General features: G+C 35.1%; 1 protein-coding gene and 1 long non-coding RNA gene across 2 annotated transcripts in view; both read left to right on the forward strand.

The window, feature by feature from the left end:
- Positions 1–25,699, forward strand: part of LOC107555540 (collagen alpha-1(VII) chain-like) — a 61,079-nt gene that overhangs the window by 31,257 nt on the left and 4,123 nt on the right. Inside the window, exons 25-100 of the mRNA XM_016238364.1 lie at positions 608–676; positions 1,264–1,344; positions 1,467–1,493; positions 1,700–1,726; positions 1,836–1,889; positions 2,214–2,285; positions 2,578–2,637; positions 2,744–2,770; positions 2,862–2,906; positions 3,111–3,146; positions 3,787–3,831; positions 4,613–4,648; positions 4,988–5,023; positions 5,116–5,148; positions 5,608–5,679; positions 5,785–5,844; positions 6,806–6,841; positions 7,004–7,084; positions 7,286–7,321; positions 7,560–7,604; positions 7,815–7,886; positions 8,031–8,066; positions 8,245–8,274; positions 8,507–8,548; positions 8,649–8,711; positions 9,148–9,186; positions 9,348–9,407; positions 9,538–9,570; positions 9,941–10,006; positions 10,096–10,140; positions 10,220–10,255; positions 10,960–10,986; positions 11,125–11,193; positions 11,282–11,344; positions 11,491–11,508; positions 11,590–11,625; positions 11,721–11,759; positions 11,851–11,886; positions 12,618–12,752; positions 12,839–12,940; positions 13,146–13,328; positions 13,519–13,626; positions 13,971–14,015; positions 14,633–14,701; positions 15,120–15,179; positions 15,276–15,320; positions 15,424–15,471; positions 17,148–17,201; positions 17,282–17,338; positions 18,890–18,967; positions 19,068–19,121; positions 19,255–19,293; positions 19,462–19,515; positions 19,606–19,665; positions 19,934–19,987; positions 20,080–20,139; positions 20,291–20,416; positions 20,534–20,605; positions 20,704–20,739; positions 20,846–20,905; positions 21,117–21,152; positions 21,259–21,318; positions 21,986–22,012; positions 22,103–22,159; positions 22,327–22,398; positions 22,470–22,541; positions 22,701–22,736; positions 22,858–22,938; positions 23,185–23,238; positions 23,321–23,374; positions 23,459–23,521; positions 23,597–23,659; positions 24,447–24,563; positions 25,252–25,329; positions 25,433–25,486; positions 25,588–25,636. Of these exons, the coding sequence (XP_016093850.1) occupies positions 608–676; positions 1,264–1,344; positions 1,467–1,493; positions 1,700–1,726; positions 1,836–1,889; positions 2,214–2,285; positions 2,578–2,637; positions 2,744–2,770; positions 2,862–2,906; positions 3,111–3,146; positions 3,787–3,831; positions 4,613–4,648; positions 4,988–5,023; positions 5,116–5,148; positions 5,608–5,679; positions 5,785–5,844; positions 6,806–6,841; positions 7,004–7,084; positions 7,286–7,321; positions 7,560–7,604; positions 7,815–7,886; positions 8,031–8,066; positions 8,245–8,274; positions 8,507–8,548; positions 8,649–8,711; positions 9,148–9,186; positions 9,348–9,407; positions 9,538–9,570; positions 9,941–10,006; positions 10,096–10,140; positions 10,220–10,255; positions 10,960–10,986; positions 11,125–11,193; positions 11,282–11,344; positions 11,491–11,508; positions 11,590–11,625; positions 11,721–11,759; positions 11,851–11,886; positions 12,618–12,752; positions 12,839–12,940; positions 13,146–13,328; positions 13,519–13,626; positions 13,971–14,015; positions 14,633–14,701; positions 15,120–15,179; positions 15,276–15,320; positions 15,424–15,471; positions 17,148–17,201; positions 17,282–17,338; positions 18,890–18,967; positions 19,068–19,121; positions 19,255–19,293; positions 19,462–19,515; positions 19,606–19,665; positions 19,934–19,987; positions 20,080–20,139; positions 20,291–20,416; positions 20,534–20,605; positions 20,704–20,739; positions 20,846–20,905; positions 21,117–21,152; positions 21,259–21,318; positions 21,986–22,012; positions 22,103–22,159; positions 22,327–22,398; positions 22,470–22,541; positions 22,701–22,736; positions 22,858–22,938; positions 23,185–23,238; positions 23,321–23,374; positions 23,459–23,521; positions 23,597–23,659; positions 24,447–24,563; positions 25,252–25,329; positions 25,433–25,486; positions 25,588–25,636 (4,360 nt within the window). The remainder of the gene's footprint in view (positions 1–607; positions 677–1,263; positions 1,345–1,466; positions 1,494–1,699; positions 1,727–1,835; positions 1,890–2,213; positions 2,286–2,577; positions 2,638–2,743; positions 2,771–2,861; positions 2,907–3,110; positions 3,147–3,786; positions 3,832–4,612; positions 4,649–4,987; positions 5,024–5,115; positions 5,149–5,607; positions 5,680–5,784; positions 5,845–6,805; positions 6,842–7,003; positions 7,085–7,285; positions 7,322–7,559; positions 7,605–7,814; positions 7,887–8,030; positions 8,067–8,244; positions 8,275–8,506; positions 8,549–8,648; positions 8,712–9,147; positions 9,187–9,347; positions 9,408–9,537; positions 9,571–9,940; positions 10,007–10,095; positions 10,141–10,219; positions 10,256–10,959; positions 10,987–11,124; positions 11,194–11,281; positions 11,345–11,490; positions 11,509–11,589; positions 11,626–11,720; positions 11,760–11,850; positions 11,887–12,617; positions 12,753–12,838; positions 12,941–13,145; positions 13,329–13,518; positions 13,627–13,970; positions 14,016–14,632; positions 14,702–15,119; positions 15,180–15,275; positions 15,321–15,423; positions 15,472–17,147; positions 17,202–17,281; positions 17,339–18,889; positions 18,968–19,067; positions 19,122–19,254; positions 19,294–19,461; positions 19,516–19,605; positions 19,666–19,933; positions 19,988–20,079; positions 20,140–20,290; positions 20,417–20,533; positions 20,606–20,703; positions 20,740–20,845; positions 20,906–21,116; positions 21,153–21,258; positions 21,319–21,985; positions 22,013–22,102; positions 22,160–22,326; positions 22,399–22,469; positions 22,542–22,700; positions 22,737–22,857; positions 22,939–23,184; positions 23,239–23,320; positions 23,375–23,458; positions 23,522–23,596; positions 23,660–24,446; positions 24,564–25,251; positions 25,330–25,432; positions 25,487–25,587; positions 25,637–25,699) is intronic.
- LOC107555553 (uncharacterized) lies at positions 19,444–19,876 on the forward strand. The gene is made up of 3 exons (XR_001605176.1): positions 19,444–19,515; positions 19,606–19,665; positions 19,817–19,876. It is a non-coding gene; the product is annotated as an uncharacterized lncRNA (long non-coding RNA).

The raw sequence follows: 25,699 nt of genomic DNA on the forward strand, positions 1-25,699 counted from the left end.
ACACATGGCATCATAACTGCGAATTTTGCATAGTGTTATTTGTATTTTTTTAATAGTTTTATTAATATTTTGAATTCGATTTTTAAATATATTTTCCGTTTTTATTTAATTTCTATTAATTTTGTTTTGCACAGTGTTATTTTAGTATTATTTATCTACTTTTATAGTTTGTATTCATGTTTTGATTAGCTTTTATTTTTATATTTTCAGTTTTCATTTTAATTTTAGTTACATTTTTAGTAATTTTATGTGCTCTTGTCATTGTTATTAGTTTTTTGTTTTTTAATATTTCTAAATAGTTTTAATTTATTTTTAATTTCAGTTTTATTTCAGTTAGTAGTTTTAGTGCTCATTTCACTTTGTTGTCAACATTTCTCATTTTCATTTATTTTTAGAGTTTTTCATCGAATATTTACAGTATAGTTAATTTTATTTCATATATTTTAATTAACAAGAATGTTTTTAAATAATCTTAGTTTTAGTTAACGATTACAACACTAGTTTTGCACACACAATTTCTAAAGAAAATATAAAAATCTAGTGTCTTTCCTGCAGTATTATTTTAAGAGTATTTCTTTTTTTTAAAAATGTTTTTCTCCTGATATAGCGACTCAAGCAAGGCCCGGGGCATTATGATTCATTCTCTCTAAAGGTCAAAGGGGAAAAGGGTGAACGCGTGAGTACATCCAACATCTGAAGCGCTCATGCTGTTCCACAACACAAACTTAAATAAACATAAATAAAACACCCCGTCTCTGTCTTCATAATTACATGTTGATGTTAATGTTAATTACTGGAGCGTTTAATATTTAAACCAAGCCGTTCTGTTAATAATGAGATTGTTTTTGTGACTCGGTTGTTGTTTTAGTAGATTAAAGGATTAAATCTAATTATTAATATCACAGATCTCTCTCTGTACGGGGTGCTATTCGTACTTTGCTTTTTTGTCTTCCTGTTATCTCTTTGAGAAGGTGACACATGAAAGCACTTGTCATATCAAAGCGACTCTTTTAAATAACAAATGAAATGTGACAGGTCTTGCTAACAAGATCAGTATTGTTATGATGTTTCATTATTTATTTTTGTGATGTGTATCAGTGTGAATGCGTGGATTCATATTGCTCTATATTTGCTTTCAAAGTAGTATGTGCACTGAAGATGTTCTGCTGTTATATTTGAGGAGTACCAAACAATTTCTGTGTATTTGTGTATATTATATAAGATTGTACTATGTCTGTATCATTCCCACTTTGCATTCATCAGGGTCTTCCCGGAACGGATGGAATTCCGGGTTTACCAGGACGACCAGGTAGAACTGGACCTCCTGGTTCTCCTGGACAAAGGGTAAAGGATGGATCGAAATTCAGTCTAATACAGCAAAAATATGTAACAAATGTAGCTTACTGAGAAGAATATTGTTGATTACAGTTGTGAATGTGCATAAACAATTTCTTAATCTGATTCAGGGGGCGCCTGGAATTCCTGGTGACATGGTAAGTGTCCTATTTAACATCTCACTATATAAAAACAGTGTAGGTGGTGATATTTAAATCGGTATATTCCTGAAATGGTGTTAAGGTTTTTACTGTATGTATTTAAGATGTAGCTTCAATGCACAATATAAAGTTACAATACAAGTCCATACTCACATGCAACGTGTGGTATTTGCAGTATTTTATAGTATTTTTCTTCCTCTTAGGGCGAGACTGGAGAATCTGGTCCTAAAGTAAGTCATCTACTGCTCAATGAACAATTTACCATTTAACATTTTATATAAAATATACATGCAAAATTCGTCATAAATGTGTGATTATGATGCTTCTCACATTCTTCAGGGTCCACGTGGAAAAGCGGGTCAGAAAGGAGAAAAGGGGGAGCATGGAAGTAATGTTAGTGCATGCTATAAGACTTACTCTTTTAAAGCTACTCTGTGTATTGTTTATTAATTTTTTCACTTTACTATCCCAGATTAATATGTAGAAACAGCTAGACGTATACCTCAAAAAATATTTTTCGAAGTTGTAGATAAATAAAACAAAGATTGTTTGTGTAGAAAATACTATTTCAAAATTTCCTGTTTTATATGCAATTTTTATTTTTATTTTTTTGCTAGCAATTTGCAAATTTTCTTGAGTGCAATTCATTAAGTAGGTTGTGTTTTAAATATGATAAAATTAAATAAGTAATTAAATCTTGTGGCTGTGTTTTCCTAGGGTCTACCAGGTTTGCTAGGACCAGTGGGAGTGGATGGACTTCCAGGACTTTCTGGGCAGAAGGGGGAGAAGGTTTGAGAATATCTAAAAGAGTTTCATATGTCATTTTGTGCTTTCAGCAGTGTTATAAAAGCTATTTTAAGCAAAGATTTCCTACAGCTTGCCCAAGGCAGTTAAAATGCATAAATTAAATCTCTCTGCTCATCTGCCTGCTATCTTTTTGGAAGTCTCATTGTTTGGAGAGCTGTTAAAAAAAAAACAAAAAAACAAAAAAACATTGCCCTTCCTCTCTGTCAGGACTGCATGAAGCTAAAATTAGTACAGCTGGTTGTTTGATTGAATTTCTTTTGTGTTCATCATAAAGGGAGAGGAAGGTATCGGAATTCAGGGTGTTCAAGGTCCACTTGGGCCAAAAGGAGAAAAGGTATGTGTTTCTGATTAGTTATATTAGTATTTCATTAAACGTATGCATGTTCCACGGTGAAAAATCTGAAGGGTAATTATTAAGTCAGTGCTAATCAATTTTTCAGGGTAATACAGGACTACAAGGCCCAAAGGTAAGCGTGTTGCATTTAAAATCAATGGAGCAGAGTAAAAGACATTTGTCTTGTGCAATGTGTAATTTGTAGTTTCCATATTCATCCAAAGGGTGAAGTAGGAATCCAAGGAGTCCAGGGAATCACAGGCCCTCGGGTTTGTCAAACTATACACAACCATTTCAGCATCGAAGTGTTTCGTCTGTCAATTCGTGCTGTTAAATTATGTCTGTCTTTCACAGAGAATCGCCATGAACCTTTTAACAGATGTCAACCTTAGATGCAATTTTGTTTAATAAATGTTAAGTGCTTCATAATGGCAGGGGTGTTTCACTGTTGTTGTGTTTTTGTCTGTGTTTAGGGGAAAAAGGGTCTTAAAGGAGATCAAGGAGACAAGGTATGATTTTACACAATTTAGTCAGGCACATGTCTTTCTTACTGCTCTGTTTTAACCGATTTGCTCTTTCTCTAAATTAAAAAAAAAAAACAATCACATCAAGTCAGTGCTTTTTTCTAGTACTGCTGCTGCTCTGTATTTAATAACCTGATCCAAAAATGTACAATTGGTTCAGTTCACTAGTATCGTGGTCAGAACCCTGTTTCCTCATTGAAATCTGGAATATTTTTAAACATCAAATGCACTAAACATCAACATCAGCTTCTTGCTAATTAAAATATGCTGTCTGGAATACTTGATTCTGTGGTCAGATATTTTTGTTTTATGACATTTCTGACTCTTTCCTCTCACATAATAATATAATCTTGGCTCAAATCAATTTTTCATTTCCATTGATTTGTATATTTGGTAAGCAGTCATGTTAGAAGTTGGATAATGTATAGTCAGCTAGCTAGTCATAAAAATAAACCTGTTCAGGATGATACAAGACCTGACCACCTTCTCATGTTTATTTTACAATAATGGCTATCTGATGGTACATTTATTTTTTTGCATGTAGGTATTATTTGTTTCCAGTTACATAAACTACAAATAATAAATTCCTCAGTTAGTCTAATCAACAACTTGCTTTGTTTGACAGGGTGAACGTGGGGAAATTGGACCTATCGGGCCTCCAGGAGTTGCAGTAAGTCCATAACTTTTACCTGTTCACTTCCCTGAAAAATAGAAATAGCAACTGCAGGAAAAGGTCACATGTGTGATGAACCAGTTAATGGATTTAAATCACTGCACTGCACAAATGCTTTCTTAAAGTCAAATCCTTATTCGTTTGTTCGCTCTTCAAACTCCTCCACTCTGTATGGTGCTGTAGAAGTTCTATTAAGAGCAAGGATGAGCTGTAGATCTTGGGGGAAATTAAAAGAGTTGATTAAGAAAAAGGAAAAACGCCTCCTCTCTGCTCTCTGGCCAGTCATGGACTCCATAATACACATCAAACTAAGGATCCATTATCGACCTGATTAAAATTGCGAAACATCTGAATGGAGATTTCACCAAATCATGAGACGGCAAGAGAATTACACACATGAAACATTAAGAAATACTATATTATTATATCCTTCACATGCAACCTTGCTACTCTGTGTCCATTTCTGGCAAATCAGATTTTCAGTTAGTTTCAAATTAAACTTCTGCAGTCATTATTAAACCCAAGGCTTCAGAGAGGAGATCAAGGACACTCTCCAACGATTCGACTCCTCATTATCCTTGGTTCCCTCAGAAACACTATGGCATGATAAAACGTTTGGTTTAGAGCTCTAGCGCACTCTAAAGATGCTCGCAGAGAGCCCACACTAGACATCTAACATCTCTCAAAGCACCTGAGGTCATTCATATTTGCTGAATACTAATTTCATAATTCTTGCAATGATTAGAGGGAAAGTTTACTTTCTCTTTTTAAACTTTAGGGCTTCCCTGGAGCTGCTGGACGAAAGGGTGATGAGGTGAATCTAAACTATTTTCTTAATTTAACCAAATCTAGTACTTCTAATAAACTACACTGCCCAAATTTTGTGGACTTCCCATCCTAGATAAGGAGTTTAACTTATTTCAACTACACCCGATATCTAATAAGTGTGTGTAATCAAGCATACAGCAATGCAATCAGCCAATGTTTCAAAACCTACCTTTTAATTGTCCCTGTTATTATTTGATCTCACATTGAGCGTCAATTATGTGTAGTCAATTAATGCATGCAAATTTTATGCAGTTTATCACATTAGCACTTACAACTGTCTACAATTAAACAGTGTGGGATTTGTATTTATGTGTTTGATTCACAGGGGCAGCGCGGCCCTCCCGGTGACCCAGCAAAAGGGGTAAAACTGATGTCCCAGAATGCCTCAGTGTCTCATCTAACACATTTTTGCTTAAGAATAGACTATTGCTAATAATTCCCCTCACATTTTAGATACTCGGTCCTCCAGGGAAAAAGGGTGCCAGGGTAAGATAATAAAGAATTGGTTTCAAAATGTAAAAAATGTCTTAATATGTGAACAACTGTCTGCACTAAAGCCAGGTCACCCTTGGGTTTTACATCCCAGCTCATGAATGAAATCTGACAGTTATTTCCCCTTGGGTTTCCCTCAACTGCATTGATGAAAACAAACAGTGCATCCAGCACTTGGACAACTTAAACATGGTTAATTACTGCCATGAGCACAGATATGAAACTAAGAGCTCCCCCGGGTCTGCTTGTCAATGAACACACAAAGTCTCAAAACACTCCAGTGGTAAAATCTATATGATTAAAAGTTTTTAAGTGATGCTTCTAAATAAACCAAACTGAGCTTGAGCACACCTGCCATATTGGTTGTTGGTAGGTTTTGTATTATTTCTAATGGTCATAAGCAGAGATATTTAAGCTTGGTTATCTTTTTTTCTCCCTGGACTGTGTGTAAAGGGGGATGTTGGACAAGTTGGGCCACCAGGACCACAAGGTATCAAAGGAGATCAAGGTGATAAAGGTGAAAAGGTAGGTGTATGTTTGCTGTTTTGGATGTGAAAGTACAATTAATTGTATATATTGATTAGCTGCCAGTGTGAATGTACTGATGTGTTGTCTTCTGGGTTTTTGAAGGGCAGTCCTGGATTTGGAATCCCCGGTCAGCCTGGTCCCAAAGGAGAGAGTGGAGAAAGAGTGAGTGTTTATGAGGCTTGTTGGCCTGTAGGAAAATCTTCACTTCTAACTGTAGGACACAATGAAGAAAACTGAAAAAATGTCCACACAGAAATTGTATAAACCATATATGGAATTGCACTACTGTTTAAGAGTTTGGGTTCGGTAGGATTATTTGATGTTTTAGAAAGAATTCTCTTATGCTCACCAAGGTTGCATTTATTTGATCAGAAGTACACTAAAGCAGTATATATTGTATATATATTGCAAATACAAGTACATTTATATTTAGTCATTTAGCAGACACTTTTATTAAAAGCGACTTAAAAATTAGGACAATGGAAGCAACAAAAGAGCAATGATATGCAAGTGCTATAACAAGTCTCAGTTAGCTTAATGCAGTACATGTAGCAAGGTATTTTTTAAATTATATTATTAATAAAAAGAAAACAGATAGAATAGAAAAAGAATAGAGCAAGCTAGTGTTAGAGGCCTTTAATTATATTATTAATAAAAAGAAAACCGATAGAATAGAAAAAGAATAGAGCAAGCTAGTGTTAGAGGCCTTTTTTGCTTTTGTTAATTGTATAATAAATAAAAATAAAACAAATATATAGAATACAAAAAGATTAGAGAAGCTAGTGTTAGTTTTTTTTAAAGAAAACAAACAGTTAGTAAATGAATAGAGTGCAAGTCTAAAAGGGACAAGTTTTTGTTTTTTTTAAGAATAGCATTAGAATAGAGAGGGTAATAGAGAGGGTCAAATAGAGATGGAAGAGATGTGTTTTTAGCTGATTCTTACATTTACATTTAGTCAAAAGTAAAGTAAATATAAGTAAATAAGTAAACAAGTAAAAATCTACATTTGTTCATAAATTCACATATTAGACAAAAAAAAAGTTTTAGAATACCCAAAAGAAAAGAAACAACCCATCAAACACAATTCAGACCATTCTGTCTCATTTCTTTTTTTTAAATGTAGGGTAATGTTGGATTATCAGGGAAACCTGGGCCTAAAGTAAGTTTGTTATACTCACATTTACACTCTTGTATTTTAATACCTGTCGAATTCACATTTGTGTATTTTAATACCTGTGGAATTTGATTTGTGAATCAAAGAGAGTTCATAAAAGATTAAATGAAGGTAATTTACATGAACACTTCCTTCGATTGTGTCCAGGGCAGCGATGGGTCCAAAGGAGAGAAAGGGGAGGTGGGCTTCCCAGGCAACCCTGGTTCTCCAGGACTAAGAGGTAAAGATGTAAGTAAATCCAGAGCCCAGAATGACTGATACAAGAAGGATGGGAGTGTGTGTATATGTGAGCATGTGTGTGTGCTATGCATCATTGCACTAAGAATATTAGAGATAGAAGGGTTACTTTGCCATAAAATACCCATTGTTTGCTTTTTAATTAATGTTTCATTCATATTAAATTACATTTTCTGCTTTAATGGATTTCAGGGTCTGCCAGGACCGATAGGAGAGATGGGATTGAGGGTGAGAATCAACAACAAGCACAGAGAGACCCATACCTTTACACAATCTTTGTTTTTATTATTTACAGTACTTTAATTGTTTATATACTGAGCTATTATTGATTTAGATCCCCTCAACCTCACAAAAATTTTACATTTTCATTTAGACATTATTTAGTATGTTTATTATTAAGCTGTTTTTATCTTTACAATGCAGATGATTTCAGGTTTTATTTATTTATTTATTACTTTTTTTACAGGGAGAGTCTGGTTCACCAGGAGAACCTGGAGAGAGAGGTGTTAAGGTATTGTCTCTCTTCTGAACCTCTACTTTCTTTCATTGTTTCCCTCTAATTTTTTCATACGCTCTTTATCTAACATCTCTCTATGTTCAAATCAGATAATCTGTATCTGCCTTGTAATATAACCCTTCCAATTAAAAACATATTATCCCTTTCTAACACTAGTTATAAAAGCATAAAGTCATAGTCACTTCTCCTCATCTCCAATGTCAGGGGCCTCTCGGTCTTCCAGGACGACCCGGTGACCCTGGGGGAAAAGGCGAGCATGGGAAATTAGGGTTACCAGTAAGCAGCTTCCTTTATTTTACATTCTGTAGACAGTATTTGATCAATATTTCTCTAAAGCACTTCCAAAGAGCCAATGAATTATGAGCCATAATCGCAAGGAGTAGTCAATACCGTCTGATAATGAATGCCCATATATTTCAGGGTCCAGAGGGAAACAAAGGAGAGAAAGGCGAGCCGGTACGTGCTGCTATTAAAAAGCACATGGATGGTTTTATTTTTATACTATTTTTTGTCAATGTTTCAAGGGCCGGTCATGCTCTGTTCTCACATAAGAGAATCTCAGTTTTTCTTGTCATGCTCTCCAGTGATAAATTAAAGCGTAGGAGTCACCGTATTAATATTTAATTCTCTGCAGGGAAGGCCGGGACCACCGGGAGACACTCAAGTGAGTTTTACTCTCTTTACTGGGTATTATAATCAAGCAGTTTAACATAAATTAATATTAATGCAATCATGTTATTTTCAGTTGGTTGGTTTGTTACACATGTCAAAAGCTGTCAAGCCTGTGTTGCTCTTTTTTTGTCTTTAGAAGCATTTATTTGACTGACTATTTCATGGTTATCCTTGTTAATGCATATTGTCAGTAACTTCATATTCACATAATTCTTCTTCCCTAGTTCACCACTTCAGAAAACACCATTCTCACCAGGGCCATTAAGGTAAAAGAAGACATTTAGACATTTTAAACTCTTAAAAATGTACAGATACCAAAAAAACATGTAGGACCTTTGGTCAATTGTGTATTTGTTGTCTTTAAAGGGTGAACCTGGTGAGCCAGGGCTCCCAGGACTCAGAGGGGAGACAGGACGTTTTGGACCACCTGTAAGTTAGGCTTCCACATTTAATGTACTATATATATATACTCACCCACACAACGCCATACACGCTGTCTGCCATCTGCACTGTACAATGAAAACCGAGATTCATCCGTGAAGAGAACATCTCTCCAGAGTGCCAGACGCCATCGAATGTGAGCATTTTCCCACTCAAGTCGGTTACGACGACGAACTGCAGTCAGGTCGAGACCCCGATGAGGACGACGAGCATGCAGATGAGCTTCCCTGAAACGGTTTCTGACAGTTTGTGCAGAAATTCTTTGGTTATGCAAACCGATTGTTGCAGCAGCTGTCCAGGTGGCTGGTCTCAGGGGCAAAAACAAAAGTGTTGCATTTATAATTTTGTTCAGTATATATATATATATATATATATATATATATATATAAACAGAATGATATGGGTTGTTTTTATTCTCCCTTAGGGTCCTGAAGGTAAACCAGGACCTCCTGGGAATTCCCTGGTGAGCCACTATAAAGTCATGTCCACCTTTATTAATTTGAGAATATTTTTTTTGTGTGCATATTTTTGTCAGTGTTCAGATGACATGCCTTTTAATAATTGGAAGAAAACTTAAACACATTATATATTATATAATGTAGCTCAGTTTTCTTTCTCTTCTAGCCTGGATCTAGTAAAGGAAGAGATGGTGTGGATGGTTTACCAGGAAGGCCTGGATCTAAGGTTTGACTATTTTGTTTAAATTTTAATCTGTAGAACTTTTCTAAATTATGGTGATAGCTAATCGTTCTCTTCATATGTGCTATTGTAATTGTTTTAAGTTATAATTTTCAGTGTTTTTGTGTGTACACAGGGTGAACCAGGACAGAAAGGGGACCCAAGTCCAGTGAGTAGACCTAATAAAAGCTATTTTGTGATAATTTAGCATATGATTCATGATTTAAATTTCAGTGACATTAACTGAATTGCAGGGTGTGTGACCGGTGAACATTCTTAAAGTGCATCAAATGTCTACACGATGTCTGCTAATGAGTCTGTAGAACACCTTTGATTTATGATTTAGCTTAATGTCAGGTGAAAATAAAAGAATTTACAACTAAAATATGTTTTAAAAATCCAACAATTATATGCACTTTCCTAAAGGTTATGTTTAGTTCTTGAAGGACAGATTATTATCATAATTAGAGTGACTGGAGTTAATGCTGCACTTTTCAGGGTTTTATGTGCATTCGTGTGTGTGTGTTTGTGTTTAACAGACAGGTGAGAAAGGAGATCCTGGACGTGCTGGGATTACTGGTATGCCTGGTTTACCTGGGACACCTGTGAGTATAGTAACATTTACAGCAGATATAAACCATAAAATCTCTATAATTTCTTCCTTTTTCCTAACTTCTGTTCTCTTCTCTTGTAGGGTAAACCTGGTGTTGATGGGAAACGTGGAGCAGCTGGAAAAGATGTAAGTTTAATATATTATTGTAGTTCTAAATGCTTTTGAACTTTTTATAAAAAACAAACCACTGTTTTTTCTTCTCCAGGGAGATCAAGGACCAAAGGGTGATGATGGGACAAAGGTGGGACAACAGACTTATATGAACTACAAATCTATTATATTTAAACGTTTAGTTCACCCACAAATGAAAATCTGATCAAAATTTACTCACCCTCAGGCCATCCAAGATGTAGATGAGTTTGTTTCTTCATCAGAACAGATTTTGTGAAATTTAACATTACATCACTTTGTCACCAGTGGATCCTCTGCAAAAGCTGAATGTTTATTAAATCCATTATTATTTATATACCAGACCATAATAATTCTTGAAAAAGTCCTTTTTCCCCTGTTGTTCTCTCACATCAAAATCCATATTCATATTTGTGTAAAACTGTTTTGGACTGTTTTCACTTGTAAACAGTGCTTGATCTGCCCATATTTCTCTCCTGATTCAGACAAGACAACTTTTTCACTGGAGAAAGCAATATTATGGATAGAAGACTAATATTTTAGCTTTTCACTTCACAAGGCGTTAATTGAAGTCATGTGGATTGCTTGTGGATTATTGCAATTTTTAATCAGCTCATTCTGACGGCACCCATTCACTGCAGAGTATACATTGGTGAGCAAGTGATGTAATGCTAAATTTCTACAAATCTGTTCAGATAAAGAAACGAATACATGTATGGCCTACAGATGAGTAAATTTTGATAATTTTTTTTAATTAAACTATTCCTTTCAGCTGAAATCTACTTGGCTAACATAGTTTCTTATTTTAATGCATAGGGTGAAAAAGGTGAACCTGGTGCAAATGTAAGATAATCCAAAATCAGACACATCATAATGCAACAATACTTTCTTTAAATGCAATTTTAACTATGGTACAATCAAATGGTTTGTTTATATCCATTATGCCCATTATTCTTTATTTTTGCCATTTTAACTGCTTAGGGAAATGAAGGTCAAAAAGGAGAGCCAGGATCTCCAGGCTTGCCAGGTCCTCCCATTGTCCTCCAAGATGTAATTATTTTTTCTTTGTTTTTTGAGCTTAGACAAACTTTACTTGCAACCATTACTGTTGTTAAATTACATTTGTGTTTGTTCTCAGGGTATGTCGATTGAGGACATTAAAAAGGCATTTCCCATACCAATGGGACCCCCGGGTGCGGTGGTGAGTGTCATTTTGATAGCATTGTGAATACAAGCTTCTTTTCAAATAATCAACATAAAAAGGCTGGGCTTTCATGTTTTTCATGCATTTATATTGCACTGACTTTCAGTTCTTATGTGCGTGTATGTATGTTTCTGTGTTTGTAGGGTCCTCCTGGGATGAAGGTAAAGTATAGCTAACCAAAAATCCTTGAAGAAATTAAACGCTTCTCAGACGATATGTAATTTTTCTCCTTTGGTTGGCAGGGAGAGAAAGGAGACATGGGGTTGAAAGGAGAGAAGGTATCAAAGCTTTCTACATCTTATTGACTGCACAAGATATCTCCATAAATCTATGCTGCAGAAGCGATGATAGTTGGCACTGTATTATTTAACAGGGTGATGCTGGCCCACCGGGGAGAGCTGTTGAAATGAAGGTTTGCATGGTTACTCAATGCCTATACATAATTTACTTCATTACAAAATTGATCTTTGGTGGTGTAAACATATTGTTATGTTCTATTTCAGGACATTGAAGGCTTGTTTGATTCATATGGTATTAAAGTAAGTGTGCTGTGTTTTTAAAAAGTTTGTGTTAACCCAGCAGGAGTTCTGAAGGCATAATGTTTGATTTTCTTACTTCAAACATGATTATTTTTTTAAATGAGGAGGAGGGTTACTTTGTATCCTTCAGGCAACACTATGCAATGGAATGACTTGAATGAAAGGTTTTATTTATTTAAATATTTGAAGCCAAATTGAATGACTATATATTTTTACTGATATCAGAATTCTGAATGTTAAAAAACATAAAAAGATTAACTTTCACTTCAATTTTGCTTAGATATTGAGCTTTAATATTTAATATTAGTTACATGCACTATTTTTATTCATATGAAATGTTAATATTTCATATTAATACTAAAACACACTTTATAAATATAAATATACATTTGGAACATGACAATGGCAAAATTCACAATTAAGGCTGCATCCATTACATCCATAACATAATTTAAATGACTTTTTTTGTTTTGAAATGAAAATGTACTCACTAACAAATGAAAATCATAAAATAATTTTAAATTTACCATCAGGATATAGTGTGAACTGTGTACAAGAGCTTTTTGCTTGTTTATAAAAGTAATTGCTACATTACTAACCATTTTATTGTCATCTCATATGAATTCTATATTTATATGTATTGTAACAAATTTGAATTGCATTGATGTTACACTACAATAAAACATATTACCACAATAAAAATTTGCAATTAAAAAAACACACTTTCATAGCTCTCGCTGCTGAAGGCCTTGATTGACAGGCTGCTTCAGGATGGAATGGAGGAGCTTCTTCATGAGATCAGCACCAGCAGAAGAGTGAAAGGAGACAGACAGGAGCCGGACTCAAACGTCATCACTGAATACACCGTGAGTTTTATGTTGGGGTTTTTTTCTGTTTATGATAAATACCCACTATTAGCAATAATGTTCTTGCTCCTCTTTCTAATCCACAGAGCTCAGTAAAGTACAGTCACCCACAAGAGTCATTACCTGATACAGATTTGGCTGAGGAAGAGACTGATCTTGAAGAGGGGCAGATGCCTGAGCCCAGTCCTGTAAGCATGCATTCATTCCTGTATCAGTAATTACAGCACCATTATTCATAATCCATTTGTAACCAAATATCAACATACTTTATTCAGTTATTTTCAGATATACTTGGCTGATTTGTTCTGATATAGTGTTATCTACATTTAATGTAAGCAATACAGTTGCCATTGTTTTTTAATGTGGCTTTGGTGCCTTGTCTTGTATTTTAAGAAGCCTGTTGTAGAAAAAGAAGTGGGTCCTATCCTTTCGAACATCTCTACTATTCACAAAAAGGCCAACCAGAGTCAAAGCAAAGACAAGTTGGTAGATGTTGAAGAAAAGAAACTTGTGGAGACCAACTTCAGTGATGTTACACCTTTGAAATTTCTCCAAACCAACACTTCCTCTGAGAGGGTATGCTTACTAGTGATATTTAATGTTATTTATTGTATTGAACTCATTAAAGTGAGTTTTTAATGTAGTTTATATATAAAAATTCAAAACTTCACCGCATCACTTGTCTTTTTTCAGATTCATTTGAACATAATTCCATTTATTGGCTACTTTAAAAACAAGTTTAAAAAAAATAAAACCTTTTTCACAGTTGGTCTCTGGGAAGGTAGAGGTAAGTATGGAGACAGTTTTCCACAGCCACGAGGACACGGGGAAGAAAACATCTGGAGAGAAGAAGAAAAGCAGAGAGAAGGGAAAGGTACACTGATCTCGCTCTGTTATATAGATGAGTTTCAGTCTCGGTTCTGTGTTGTACTTACTGTAAATTAACAGAATATCAATTAATAAAGAGTCAAATTAGCCATAAGCTGGTTTTGGCTATTAAATAGACAAATGTCTTAATCCTGGTGAAAATTTTAATCTGTGCAGTAATAATAAAAACCTAACCAGACATAATTAGAACTGAACATTGCAATTAAATATTAAATGTCATTAAATGTCATGGCCACTAACTTCCTAAATGTCTCTAAATATTTCTAATGAGTGTTATTTAAAGCCTTCTCATAAATTATGATGCTTCTCAACTGCTAAACTCTCAACCAGGGCAAAGGAAATAAAGGACGTCAAAAACGACAAAGGAAACGTTTGGTAAATGTTTCATCATCGCACCTAACCTGACATTCACACATCATTCATATTCAAGGGAGCTTAATAGTGACTAAATGTGAACTTTTTGACTATTACATTGAACTTTATTTGTGTGATTACTTAAATATTCTGATGTACTAGAGTTATTATATTATAAAGTACTTCATACAAAAAAAGCATAAACCCTAAATGATTTATAAACAAACATTAAATGCACCTGTTTTTACCCATAATCATAATGTATAATTAATCCAACGAATATGCTGCAGATTTCATTAATCACAGTCATTATACTCCCCCTAAAAGTACAAAGAATGAATGAATATTCTGTCACCATTTTCTCACCTTCAACCTGTTTGACTTTAATGGAATTTTAATTTTGGGTGAATTATAACCACTTAAAATTCTCCATAAATCAAGTTTACCAATATTGTTATTTATTTTAGTCTGTAAATCATGTCTCTAATGTGTTTTCAATCTATTCTCACTGACACTTTTACATGTGTGTTTGTTCTCTGTGGAAACATTAGTGTCAAAACAAATCTTTTTAGCTTCTGTCTAATAATGCTTGATCATTAGAAGGCAGAAATAATTTTTCTTACCACTGTAAATTACAGGAAGATCAAGACAACATGGAAGAGGAGGTTGAGGAAGCATCATATGACGATGAGGAATATGAATATGAGGTAAGTCTGTCACATGATCCTACTGTGAAATTTAATGTATGATGGCAAATACACCGATGTGATTCATAATCAGATTTTGTCTATAATGTGTTGACACATTTATAATGAACTGAATGAGAACCGACATGTCAACCTACGCTAATCACCTGAGTTTACCTCATATCTCCCTCCCTCACACCCACACCGGAGAGTCCAATCACATCGTTCACGTCACACTTAACAGGGCCTTAATATAGTACTCCCACTCCACAGCCAAAAGAAGAAACAGTAATCACAAAGTTTCTAATTAATGTTGAGTAATTCTTCTTATAATCTCTCATCACTTGCTTTCAGTTTAGGGAATTTTTTACACACTGAAGCCATTTTTTTCATGAACTTTTTGCATCGATTTTTGAATGTTTTGTTCGTATCATGTTAGGACGAGCTGCCCACAGAAGAGCCCTTTCCCTCTCGAGAGGAGGAGGGCGAAGGGGAGGAGGTACAATACAATATGGTACAATATGGTTGTACAATATATTATAGCACTGAGCTGAAGTTGTTGTTTTTTCTGTTGGAACTCTTGTTTTGTCCTCAGGTAAAATACTCAGCAACAACTGCTATATACACACAAGAAAATGAGGTAAGAGTGTAAACCTTTCTTTTTAATATTACTAATAATTTTAAATGGTTATGTTTAGTAAGATGCTATAAATCCTATTAAAAAAAATGTAACATTTACACAGGATGAAACAACTTCTCCGATTACACAGTCTCCAGAGGAGATTACACTGGTAAGAATATACACTACCAACAGTTTGATAAGACTTTTTGATGTTTTTGAAAAAAAAATGTTATGCTTACCAAAGCTGCATTTTTATTGTAAAATATTATAATAACTGATTTCTATTTTACTATATTTCAAAATGTAATTTATTTCTGTGATGGCATCGGCAGTCATTACTTCAATTACTTCCAGTCTTCAATGTCATGTGATTCTTTAGAAATTATTCTAAATTTTTTTTTGCTTGACAAAATATTTGCCTTTATCAGTGAATTTCACCAGTGCAAACAATATTTTGTGCATGTTCAAATTCATTTTAAACAGTCAACATCAGTGTATTAATATAAAGTGTATGTTTCAAGAACATGAAAAGAATAACTAATGAAACATCATCGTGAAAGTAACACACTGGCATCCCAGCATGCACTGCACTTGATTTTCAGTCATGATTCTGTCCTCAGGTAAAATACTCAGCAACAACTGCTATATACACACAAGAAAATGAGGTAAGAGTGTAAACCTTTCTTTTTAATATTACTAATAATTTTAAATGGTTATGTTTAGTAAGATGCTATAAATGCTATTCAAAAAAATTTAACATTTACACAGGATGAAACAACTTCTCCGATTACACAGTCTCCAGAGGAGATTACACTGGTAAGAATATACACTACCAACAGTTTGGAGTTGATAAGACTTTTTGATGTTTTTGAAAAAAAAAGGTTATGCTTACCAAAGCTGCATTTTTATTGTAAAATATTATAATAACTGATTTCTATTTTACTATATTTCAAAATGTAATTTATTTCTGTGATGGCATCGGCAGTCATTACTTCAATTACTTCCAGTCTTCAATGTCATGTGATTCTTTAGAAATTATTCGAAAAAAAATTTTGCATGACAAAATATTTGTCTTTATCAGTGAATTTCACCAGTGCAAACAATATTTTGCGCAAGTTCAAATTCATTTTAAACAGTCAACATCAGTGTATTAATATAAAGTGTATGTTTCAAGAACATGAAAAGAATAACTAATGAAACATCATCATGAAAGTAACACACTGGCATCCCAGCATGCACTGCACTTGATTTTCAGTCATGATTCCTCTGGTTTGTGCCCTTGCAATGCAGAATGTAACATTAAAAATGCTTCATGGTCGCTCTTACAGGTAAATATGCAGCCATTACTCCAGTCTTCATGATCCTTCAGAAATAATTATAATATGCTGATTTGGTGCTCAAGAAACATTTCTATTATCAGTGTTGAAAACACTTGTGCTGCTTAATATTTTTTTGTGAAAACATAGGTATATTTTTAATTAGGATTCTTTGAATTAAATGTTCAAAAGAATAGCATTTCTAATCATTTTTTAATCATAAAATGATTAATTTCTTTTAAAAATCTTTTACTGATCCAAATTTTTGAACAGTTTTTTTTAATCATTCATAATTTCTTTTTTGCTAACTTTAACATGTCCTCTCAATGGTGAAAACATAGGTATATTTTTAATTAGGATTCTTTGAATGAAATGTTCCAAAGAATAGCATTTCTAATCATTTTTTAATCATAAAATGATTAATTTCTTTTAAAAATCTTTTACTGATCCAAATTTTTGAACAGTTTTTTTTAATCATTCATAATTTCTTTTTTGCTAACTTTAACATGTCCTCTCAATGTGTCTTCAGATGGTTCACACAACTACAGCGAGTCCCCTGCTGTCATCAAAAGTCACAGAGCAGGTACTTCGACCCTGTGTTAGTTTCAGCAGTTTACATGTTCTGCATATAATACACATGAACTAATTTTATGTGTTTTACAGAAGCCGCGTGAAACCACATTAATATCAGTGCTAAATACAACACAAACTGGAGAGGAGGTAAAAGTTTGTCTGTGATTTTGCTTTCTGGCTTCCACCTCTTTTGCCAAGACTTGCATGTGGCTTCAGTTTGAAGCATGAACTAACTAGAGCTTTGGAAATCCTTCTTTTAGCATGTCTGTTGGATATTTTAGCTTATTGAAACTGATTAATTAAATCGTTTGAATCATTTAATTGGCATCTGTTTTGTAAAATGTCTTTTAATTGAATTTTTTATTGCATGACAAAATAATTGCCTTCACTTCATCAGTGAATTTCACCAGTGCAAACAATGTTCAAATGCATTTTAAACAGCCAACTTCAGTGTATAAATGTCAAGAATATAAAAAGTAACACACTGGCATCCCAGCATGCACTGCACTTGATTTTCAGTCATGATTGCTCTGGTTTGTGCACTTGCAAAGCAGAATGACACATTAAACGTTCTTCATAGTCGCTCTTACAGATCAGCTACAGGTTTTCTTTAATATATTTATTTTCTTAACACAGGAGCTCCCCTAAACTCTGTAAGAGAGACATTCAAGTGTGTAGAAACTGTGAAGGGTAAAAGAGGGGGAGGATCTGACTGGCCGGCATTACTTTGGGAATGATGTCTTTCGTCCATGCTGCCTCCACCACGACTAGCGTTCAGTATGCTGCAGTGCCTTTGATAGATTGAGAAGAACCTCCAGCACTCTTTGAGGAGAGATCAGCCCAGTATAAACATAAAGAACAGATCTTGTAATGTGCTGTTTTTACACTTACTGAACAAATACAAGCTAAATCATCAATAATCCATATAAAAGTGACAACACAAAACACTCATGAATGGTTCGTGACATTATTCTAAGTTGTTTTTTTATAGAGAATCAAATCATTTGCCCTGACAGCTCATTCAACATCGATTTGTTCATCAGTTCCTTATTTATTAATAAGACTGAAAAAAAGATTGTATTTTGTGTGTCTGCATATTTACTTTTTCATTTGGGGTAACATAATGTGCTACCTGTTTTCACTGGTGAAATTCAATGGCATATTGCTTTTCTTTCATATTTAATCTGTTTGTGCATGTCTGTCAGTAAATGTGTTCTTCCTAAACCAGTCTTAACCTGTTTCTGAGTCTTTATTGTGTTATGTGTGTTTAATTCTTTCACAATCATGTTTGTTTCATGATATTTTTAAATTATATTGATAAAATAAATTGGTACCATATCAATTATTGAACAATATTAAATATTTGAATTAATCAGTATCATTTAATAAAGCAATAAGCCCCAAGAAGCCGTGGTTTACAGTGAATTTATAACGGCTAAGGGGTGTGTTGTTAGGCACGACGTGAAGCGGATATACTGCTATCAAGTGTTACCAGTTAATAAAAAAACGAGTAATATAATAACACTGTTTAATGCGATCTTTAGCAAATCTCAAAATGACATATTTTTTTTCATATCTGTACATTATAAGGTTTTGGTGCCTATTAAAATGATTGATTTAACACTTTAGTTCAGTAAAGCAGTGATAATGTAAATGTACATGAAACTCCTGTTTATAAGACTGTTTGGGTATAAACAGGTGAACTTGTCCCACAATAGCGGCCTGGAAAAGGCAAGATCTAAAGTGAAGAGAAGTGCTCCTTCATCTGAGTTCATGGTAAAATTTTGTTCATAACTGTCCAACTAATGTTTTGACAGTAGAATTTCATTTGCACATAGAATAAGCATCTTAATAAGGCCACGTGTGTCTTCTGCAGGCCTACATGCCTGGAACACCAGGAGGACAAAACCGTTACAAACAAGGATCTAAGGTGATGAAAATTGAATTACAGCGACATATTTAGTGCTTATGATTGAATAAGCTCATCTTAGAGAGCTGCAGATGTGATTGCATGATGTAATGGAGGGAACAAAGTGAAATTTTGTTATTGCATCTTCTTTTAGCGGTCTACCTCGGGTGCACAAGGCAAAAAGAAGCTAAATGTGAGTGAGTTTAATCTACCTAAAAAATGAGGAATCCATAGAACTTAAAAGAATAGTTGACCCAAAACTGAAAATGTACTCACCCTCAGGCCATCCAAGATGTAGATGAGTTATGGGGAACTTCCCAACTCTCTTTGTTATTTGCCTTGTAAAAACTGTGTTTGTTAGTGGCTGATCACTTGTGAATTTGCGCAGGGGGAGATTGGTGAAAAAGGCCAGAAGGTACACTCATTTTCAACTTGGTGTCAATAACTGTTTATCCCATATTTCTTTAGCCGCCTTTGATCTGTTTGTGCGTTCCTTTTTTTTTAGGGAGAACCTGGAACTGGTCACCGTGGGCCCATTGGTCAGGCCGGTCCACCAGGACAAAAGGTGATTGATTAAGCTGTGTACGTTATCAATGCTGTGAATTTAACTTCCCATAAAGTACAATCCAAAAAAGGAGAGGATACCAACATAAACCCAAACACAGTTAATAATAGAGATTGCTTAACTAACAAACATTTGAATGTTATGTACTTAGGGCGAGCCTGGAGAACCAGGACCACCTGGAGCACAGGGCATTCAGGGTATTCGTGGCAACGATGGGGAACTTCCAAACTCTCTTTGTTATTTGCCTTGTAAAAACTGTGTTTGTTAGTGGCTGATCACTTGTGAATTTGCGCAGGGGGAGATTGGTGAAAAAGGCCAGAAGGTACATTCATTTTCAACTTGGTGTCAATAACTGTTTATCCCATATTTCTTTAGCCTCCTTTGATCTGTTTATGTGTTCTTTTTTTTTTTTAGGGAGAACCTGGAACTGGTCACCGTGGGCCCATTGGTCAGGCCGGTCCACCAGGACAAAAGGTGATTGATTAAGCTGTGTACGTTATCAATGCTGTGAATTTAACTTCCCATAAAGTACAATCCAAAAAAGTAGAGGATACCAACATAAACCCAAACACAGTTAATAATAGAGATTGCTTAACTAACTAACATTTGAATGTTATGTACTTAGGGCGAGCCTGGAGAACCAGGACCACCTGGAGCACAGGGCATTCAGGGTATTCGTGGCAACCCTGGCATCCCGGGGTCACCAGGTCACAGAGGTCAGCCTGGTGACCCTGGAGAGCCAGGTAGAAAGGTAATGTCAGCCCATTCTCAATGTTGAGTAGTTACCTTATTGAATGACTTTGTTGATTTAAACACAAAAAATGAACTTGGATGAATGACTTTTTCATTTGTTTGCCTGCTTTTAAAGGGTGATAGAGGGAGACGAGGGAAGAATGGCTCACCTGGTACTCCAGGTGCAATTGGTCCTCCTGGACAGCAGGTACCGCTTCTGAATTTTACTCTATATTTTACTACATTTACTCTGGAGGGAAAAGTGAAAAACTAGAATAAACTGAGAACTTGCTGTTCTTTTTACAGGGTCCTCATGGCCCCTCTGGGGTTAATGGTGAAAAGGTAAGTCATTGCATGTAATGTTTATGCTCAATGATACCAGGTTAGGTTGAAATGCCCCACAACATAAATGTACACATGCATGAAACATTTCATCTGCTATCACTAGGGAGACAGTATCCCAGGAGAACCAGGAGACAGAGGAATTCCTGGGCTCCCAGGTCGCAGGGTAATATTATGATAATTGCTCTTTCAGATTGTAGGTATAATTTTTTTGGTTACACTTTCTGTAATAGCATATTAGTTTGTTTGCTGAAGTTATTAAATTATGAATTCTAAAACCATGGGCCAGATTTACTAAACAGGGCCAATTTGTGTGAGACCGCAATCCCATGAAAGTGCTGATGGTAGATGAAAGATCTGCAAAAGATATTTTACAGGGTCCTCATGGCCCCTCTGGGGTTAATGGTGAAAAGGTAAGTCATTGCATGTAATGTTTATGCTCAATGATACCAGGTTAGGTTCAAATGCCCCACAACATAAATGTACACATGCATGAAACATTTAATCTGCTATCACTAGGGAGACAGTATCCCAGGAGAACCAGGAGACAGAGGAATTCCTGGGCTCCCAGGTCGCAGGGTAATATTATGATAATTGCTCTTTCAGATTGTAGGTATAATTTTTTTGGTTACACTTTATTTCGATAGTCCACTTTAGACATTCTACTAACTATAAGTAACTTTGTAACTACATGTCAACTACATGTCAACTAATTATCATTAATTTGCAACTACATGTCTACTAACTCTCAGAGTAGACTGTTAGGGTAGGTTTAGGGTTAGTAGAATAAGTTGACAAAGAAAGTGTTAGAAGATATTAAGCAGACAGTCTACTAATACTCTATTAACTGCTAGTTGACATGTAGTTGCAAAGTTACTTACTGTTAATAGAATGTCTAAAGTGGACTATCGAAATAAAGTGTTACCATTTTTTTTTCTGTAATAGCATATTAGTTTGTTTGCTGAAGTTATTAAATTATGAATTCTAAAACCATGGGCCAGATTTACTAAACAGGGCCAATTTGTGTGAGACCGCAATCCCATGAAAGTGCTGATGGTAGATGAAAGATCTGCAAAAGATGTATTGACATTGTGCAATTGAAAGAAGACAGACGCAGACAGCTCACTTCCATAATGACCAGCACAATCTATCAAGACCAAATTAGCAACTATCATAGCCATGTTAAGCACAAAATAAGTTAAGACATGCTTGTTTTTGCGGTGTTAAATAGTAAATAATAAATTGACCTGTGACTGGTCACAGAGGAGACAAGGTAAGGACAGCATAAGTGTAGATTGGATAACTGCATCGTGTTTATTTTGATTCTTTCACCAACTACCATATTGGTTTCCTGGTTTTGTAGGGTAGTCCTCTCTCCATGCCAGGACCCAGAGGATATAAGGGTCTGAAAGGAGAGCCAGTGAGATATTTTTGTATTTTAATTTGTCATTTCACTATAATGTTTCCCACAAAGGCCATACTTGACTATGCGAACTCAACAATACAGGTTAGCTGTTTGAGTTTTTAGTTGTTTGTTTGTATAAATGACAGATACAGACCAAGGTATGTCTGAATTTTACATGGCAGGGTGAACGTGGGCTACCAGGATTTGATGGAGATAAAGGAGAGAAGGGTGAAGATGGTCCACCTGGTGCAAAGGTATTTTCTAAACAGTTTTTCTATACCTGTAGAAAAAGTGAATTTATAACACTTGTTTCATGTATTTTCAGGGGCTGAAGGGAGAAGCTGGTACTAAAGGAGGCATGGGGCCTTTTGGTGCACGTGGTCCAGTAGGACAAAAGGTCAAAATTAGCTCTACTATGAAGTTTATGCACTATATTGCTTGAAACTGCATTTTTTTTAGTATAGATTTTATTGTTTTATATGGCATGTTATATCACGGTAAATGTTTTTACTGTGGAAAATGAATTTTGGGAGTGAAGGTATAATTATTTTCTTAGGGAGATCCAGGGGAGCCAGGCGCCAATGGGGAAAAGGTAGCCAATTTCCTCTTTGTTGCAATAGTTTCAAAACAAATGTTTGAGATTTTGATACTTTTAGACATTTTGCTGCTGTAACTTTTGTTAAATATTACTGATTGGCTGAGATTTGTCACAGGGTCGTAATGGAGAACATGGATTGGATGGTGAGAAAGGTGATAAGGGAGACGTGGGCCTGCAGGGCCGAAAGGGAGATCAGGTGAGAATATGAATCATCTGAATTAAATATTAATTAATAAGAAATTTCTCTGAGCAACAGTGGTACCTGAGAGGGAGAACACTGTTCCATTAACCTTTCTTACTAACTACATTATTTAGATGAATGATTAAATAATTAAGTAGACTTTCCTGTGAGTTGTTTTATTTTTTACATTTTTATTTTATAAAAATTTTTTTTGAGTAACACACTATTCATGGACCTTGACTCATTGGTTTGTGTGTTCAGGGTGAGACAGGAGAGCCTGGTTTAGCTGGAGATGCAGGAATTATAGGCGAAAAGGTATGAAATGTCAATCTTGTCTTTAGTTTTTGTGTTCTCATCTGTCTGTAACCATTGTTTCACAACACTTATTTTTCTGTAGGGCTTCAGAGGTTTCCCTGGTCGAATAGGGAGTCCTGGACTGGACGGAGAACAGGTATTTTTGATCCATTTTCATCTTAAATTGAAAATTGAAAGAAATAAACCACTAAGAACATTTCCTTTGACTGTAAAACACAAGGGTGATTCTGGGGACCCTGGCAGGCCTGGCATTCCAGGACTTAACGGTCTCCCGGGACGAAAGGTGAGTCACTTACACACACAGATATTGATAACCTCATCATCAAGTATGAGATGAATTGTTATTGTTAATGTTTAGGGAGAAAAAGGTGATAGTGGTCTGAATGGTCTTGATGGAGCTCCTGGACAAAAAGGAGAGAAGGTAAAAAATTATAGGACCAGTGTTATTTCAAAATCTTTTAATAAAAGGAATAGTTCACCCAAAAATTCAAATTCAGTCATCATTTACTTATCTTCATATCCTTCTAAACCAGTTTAACTGCAATACAAATAAAGAGTTTTTTTTTTTAATTCACACTATTTCTTCCATACAACAGAAGCACATTTCAGTCAGAAGCTCCAAACAAACTAAAACCATAAAAGTATCATAAACGTAGACCATATAACTAAAATCATATATTCAAAGTCTAATGATGTCATATGATATTTGTGTGAGGACAAGACCCAAATGTATGTTGTTACAAATGACTTGCATTCAGATGTAGATATTAAATTGCATTTCATGCAGGGTTATACCATTAACAAAAACAAAAACTATTGAAAACATTTTTGTTAATTTAAATTAACAAAAATTTAACTGAATTAAATTGAAACTAAAATTAAACTATATATTTTTTTTCATCTAAAAAAATGACCAACTGTAAATAAAAACAAAACTTGCATAAAATAAATGATGCAAGTAAATAAATGCAAAAAAAAAAAAAATGCAAATTCAAAATATTAGTACTATAGATAAATAATACAAAATAAAAACATCATCATGTCACAATAGACATTAGAAAACCATGCTTGCATCATCGTGTCAAATTTGAAAATATGTAGATGAGGGCATGATCGCAGAATTTTCACTTTTGGATGAACTCTTAAATAATCTTTCCCTGTCAAATATAATCATTTCAAAATAATTTATTTAACCCATTCTTCTGCAGGGTGCGACTGGTTTCCCAGGTTTCACTGGGTTTAAGGGATCTCCTGGTGCACCAGGAACTAATGGGGCTCTGGGTCGGCCTGGTCCGGTTGGACCTAAAGGTGAAGTGGGACCAAAGGTATGACCAACCTACACTTAGACAATAATATCTACATGATAACAGAGCTGAATTTATTATTCCTCTGTGTGATTCATCAGACCTCACAGATAGATGGATAAATAGTCAAGCCAGTGTAATTAGGGCCATCTTCATATCTCACTCAATCCCATGTGGAGGAACCGTGGAGGAGGACAAGGCCCTAATTAACCAAGAAAGACAGGATGAGAGAGAGATAGAGAGACGGGGGGTAGGAGCTATTTCTGCTGGGATGAAGATTTGAGCTATCAAACTAAACACTGCGCTAAGGCCGCCTTTAGCCACAATTAGGCATCTCTTGATGTTGATAGGAATGGAGAGGGTTCAGCAAGCTGCACTCACAGAGTCTCTTTAGTAAAGGTGAGCTGTACTTCAGCACAGAATCAGCAGACAATCCTAAAACATGAGGCATTTTCTGTGAGTAAAGTTTATGAATTAAACATTATTGTAAAGTATCACTCTGGTGCTTTTCTGTACTAAAACATCCAGTATATTTTTAAACTTATATTTATTTCAGTTGAAAATAAAGTAAACCATTGGTTTGGTTATGTGTAGCCTCAAGCTCAAAGCTGATTGGTCCAGGGTTAGTGATTGTTTCGTGGTGATGTGCAGCTTCTATGCATTATTACCTGTCCAGCATTGTTTGATTTGATTGTTTTATCTATCCCAGGGAGAGAAGGGAAGGAGAGGCAGAGGAAAGGCCTGTCAACGGGGACCTCCTGGAATTCCTGGCCTCGGAGGCCTGGATGTAATAAGGCATCTACACACAAATAATTGTATCCTCCACTCAGTCAGGACTTAATCTATTCACAAACATACTCAGTCTAAAGTTATACATATCCTCTATGCAGGGGGAAGTGGGAACCTCAGGCATGAAAGGAGAAAAAGGGGAGACTGGACTCAGTGTATGATGACAATGCCCTATTTCTGTCACATATATATATCCTTATGGATTACAGATAGGATTTCTATGTGATTAAATACTTACATTTTCCCATTTGTTCAGGTGGAGGAAGTGAAGGATCTTGTGACAAAGGAGGTGGTTGAGAAGTGTGGTGAGTTTGTGTGCATGCAAGTTGCAAAGAGCAAATATTAAACACACAATGGACCTTAGTAGG

The sequence above is a fragment of the Sinocyclocheilus grahami genome, unplaced genomic scaffold (genome assembly GCF_001515645.1).
Source record: "Sinocyclocheilus grahami isolate Dianchi unplaced genomic scaffold, SAMN03320097.WGS_v1.1 scaffold537.1, whole genome shotgun sequence".
NCBI lineage: Eukaryota > Metazoa > Chordata > Actinopteri > Cypriniformes > Cyprinidae > Sinocyclocheilus > Sinocyclocheilus grahami.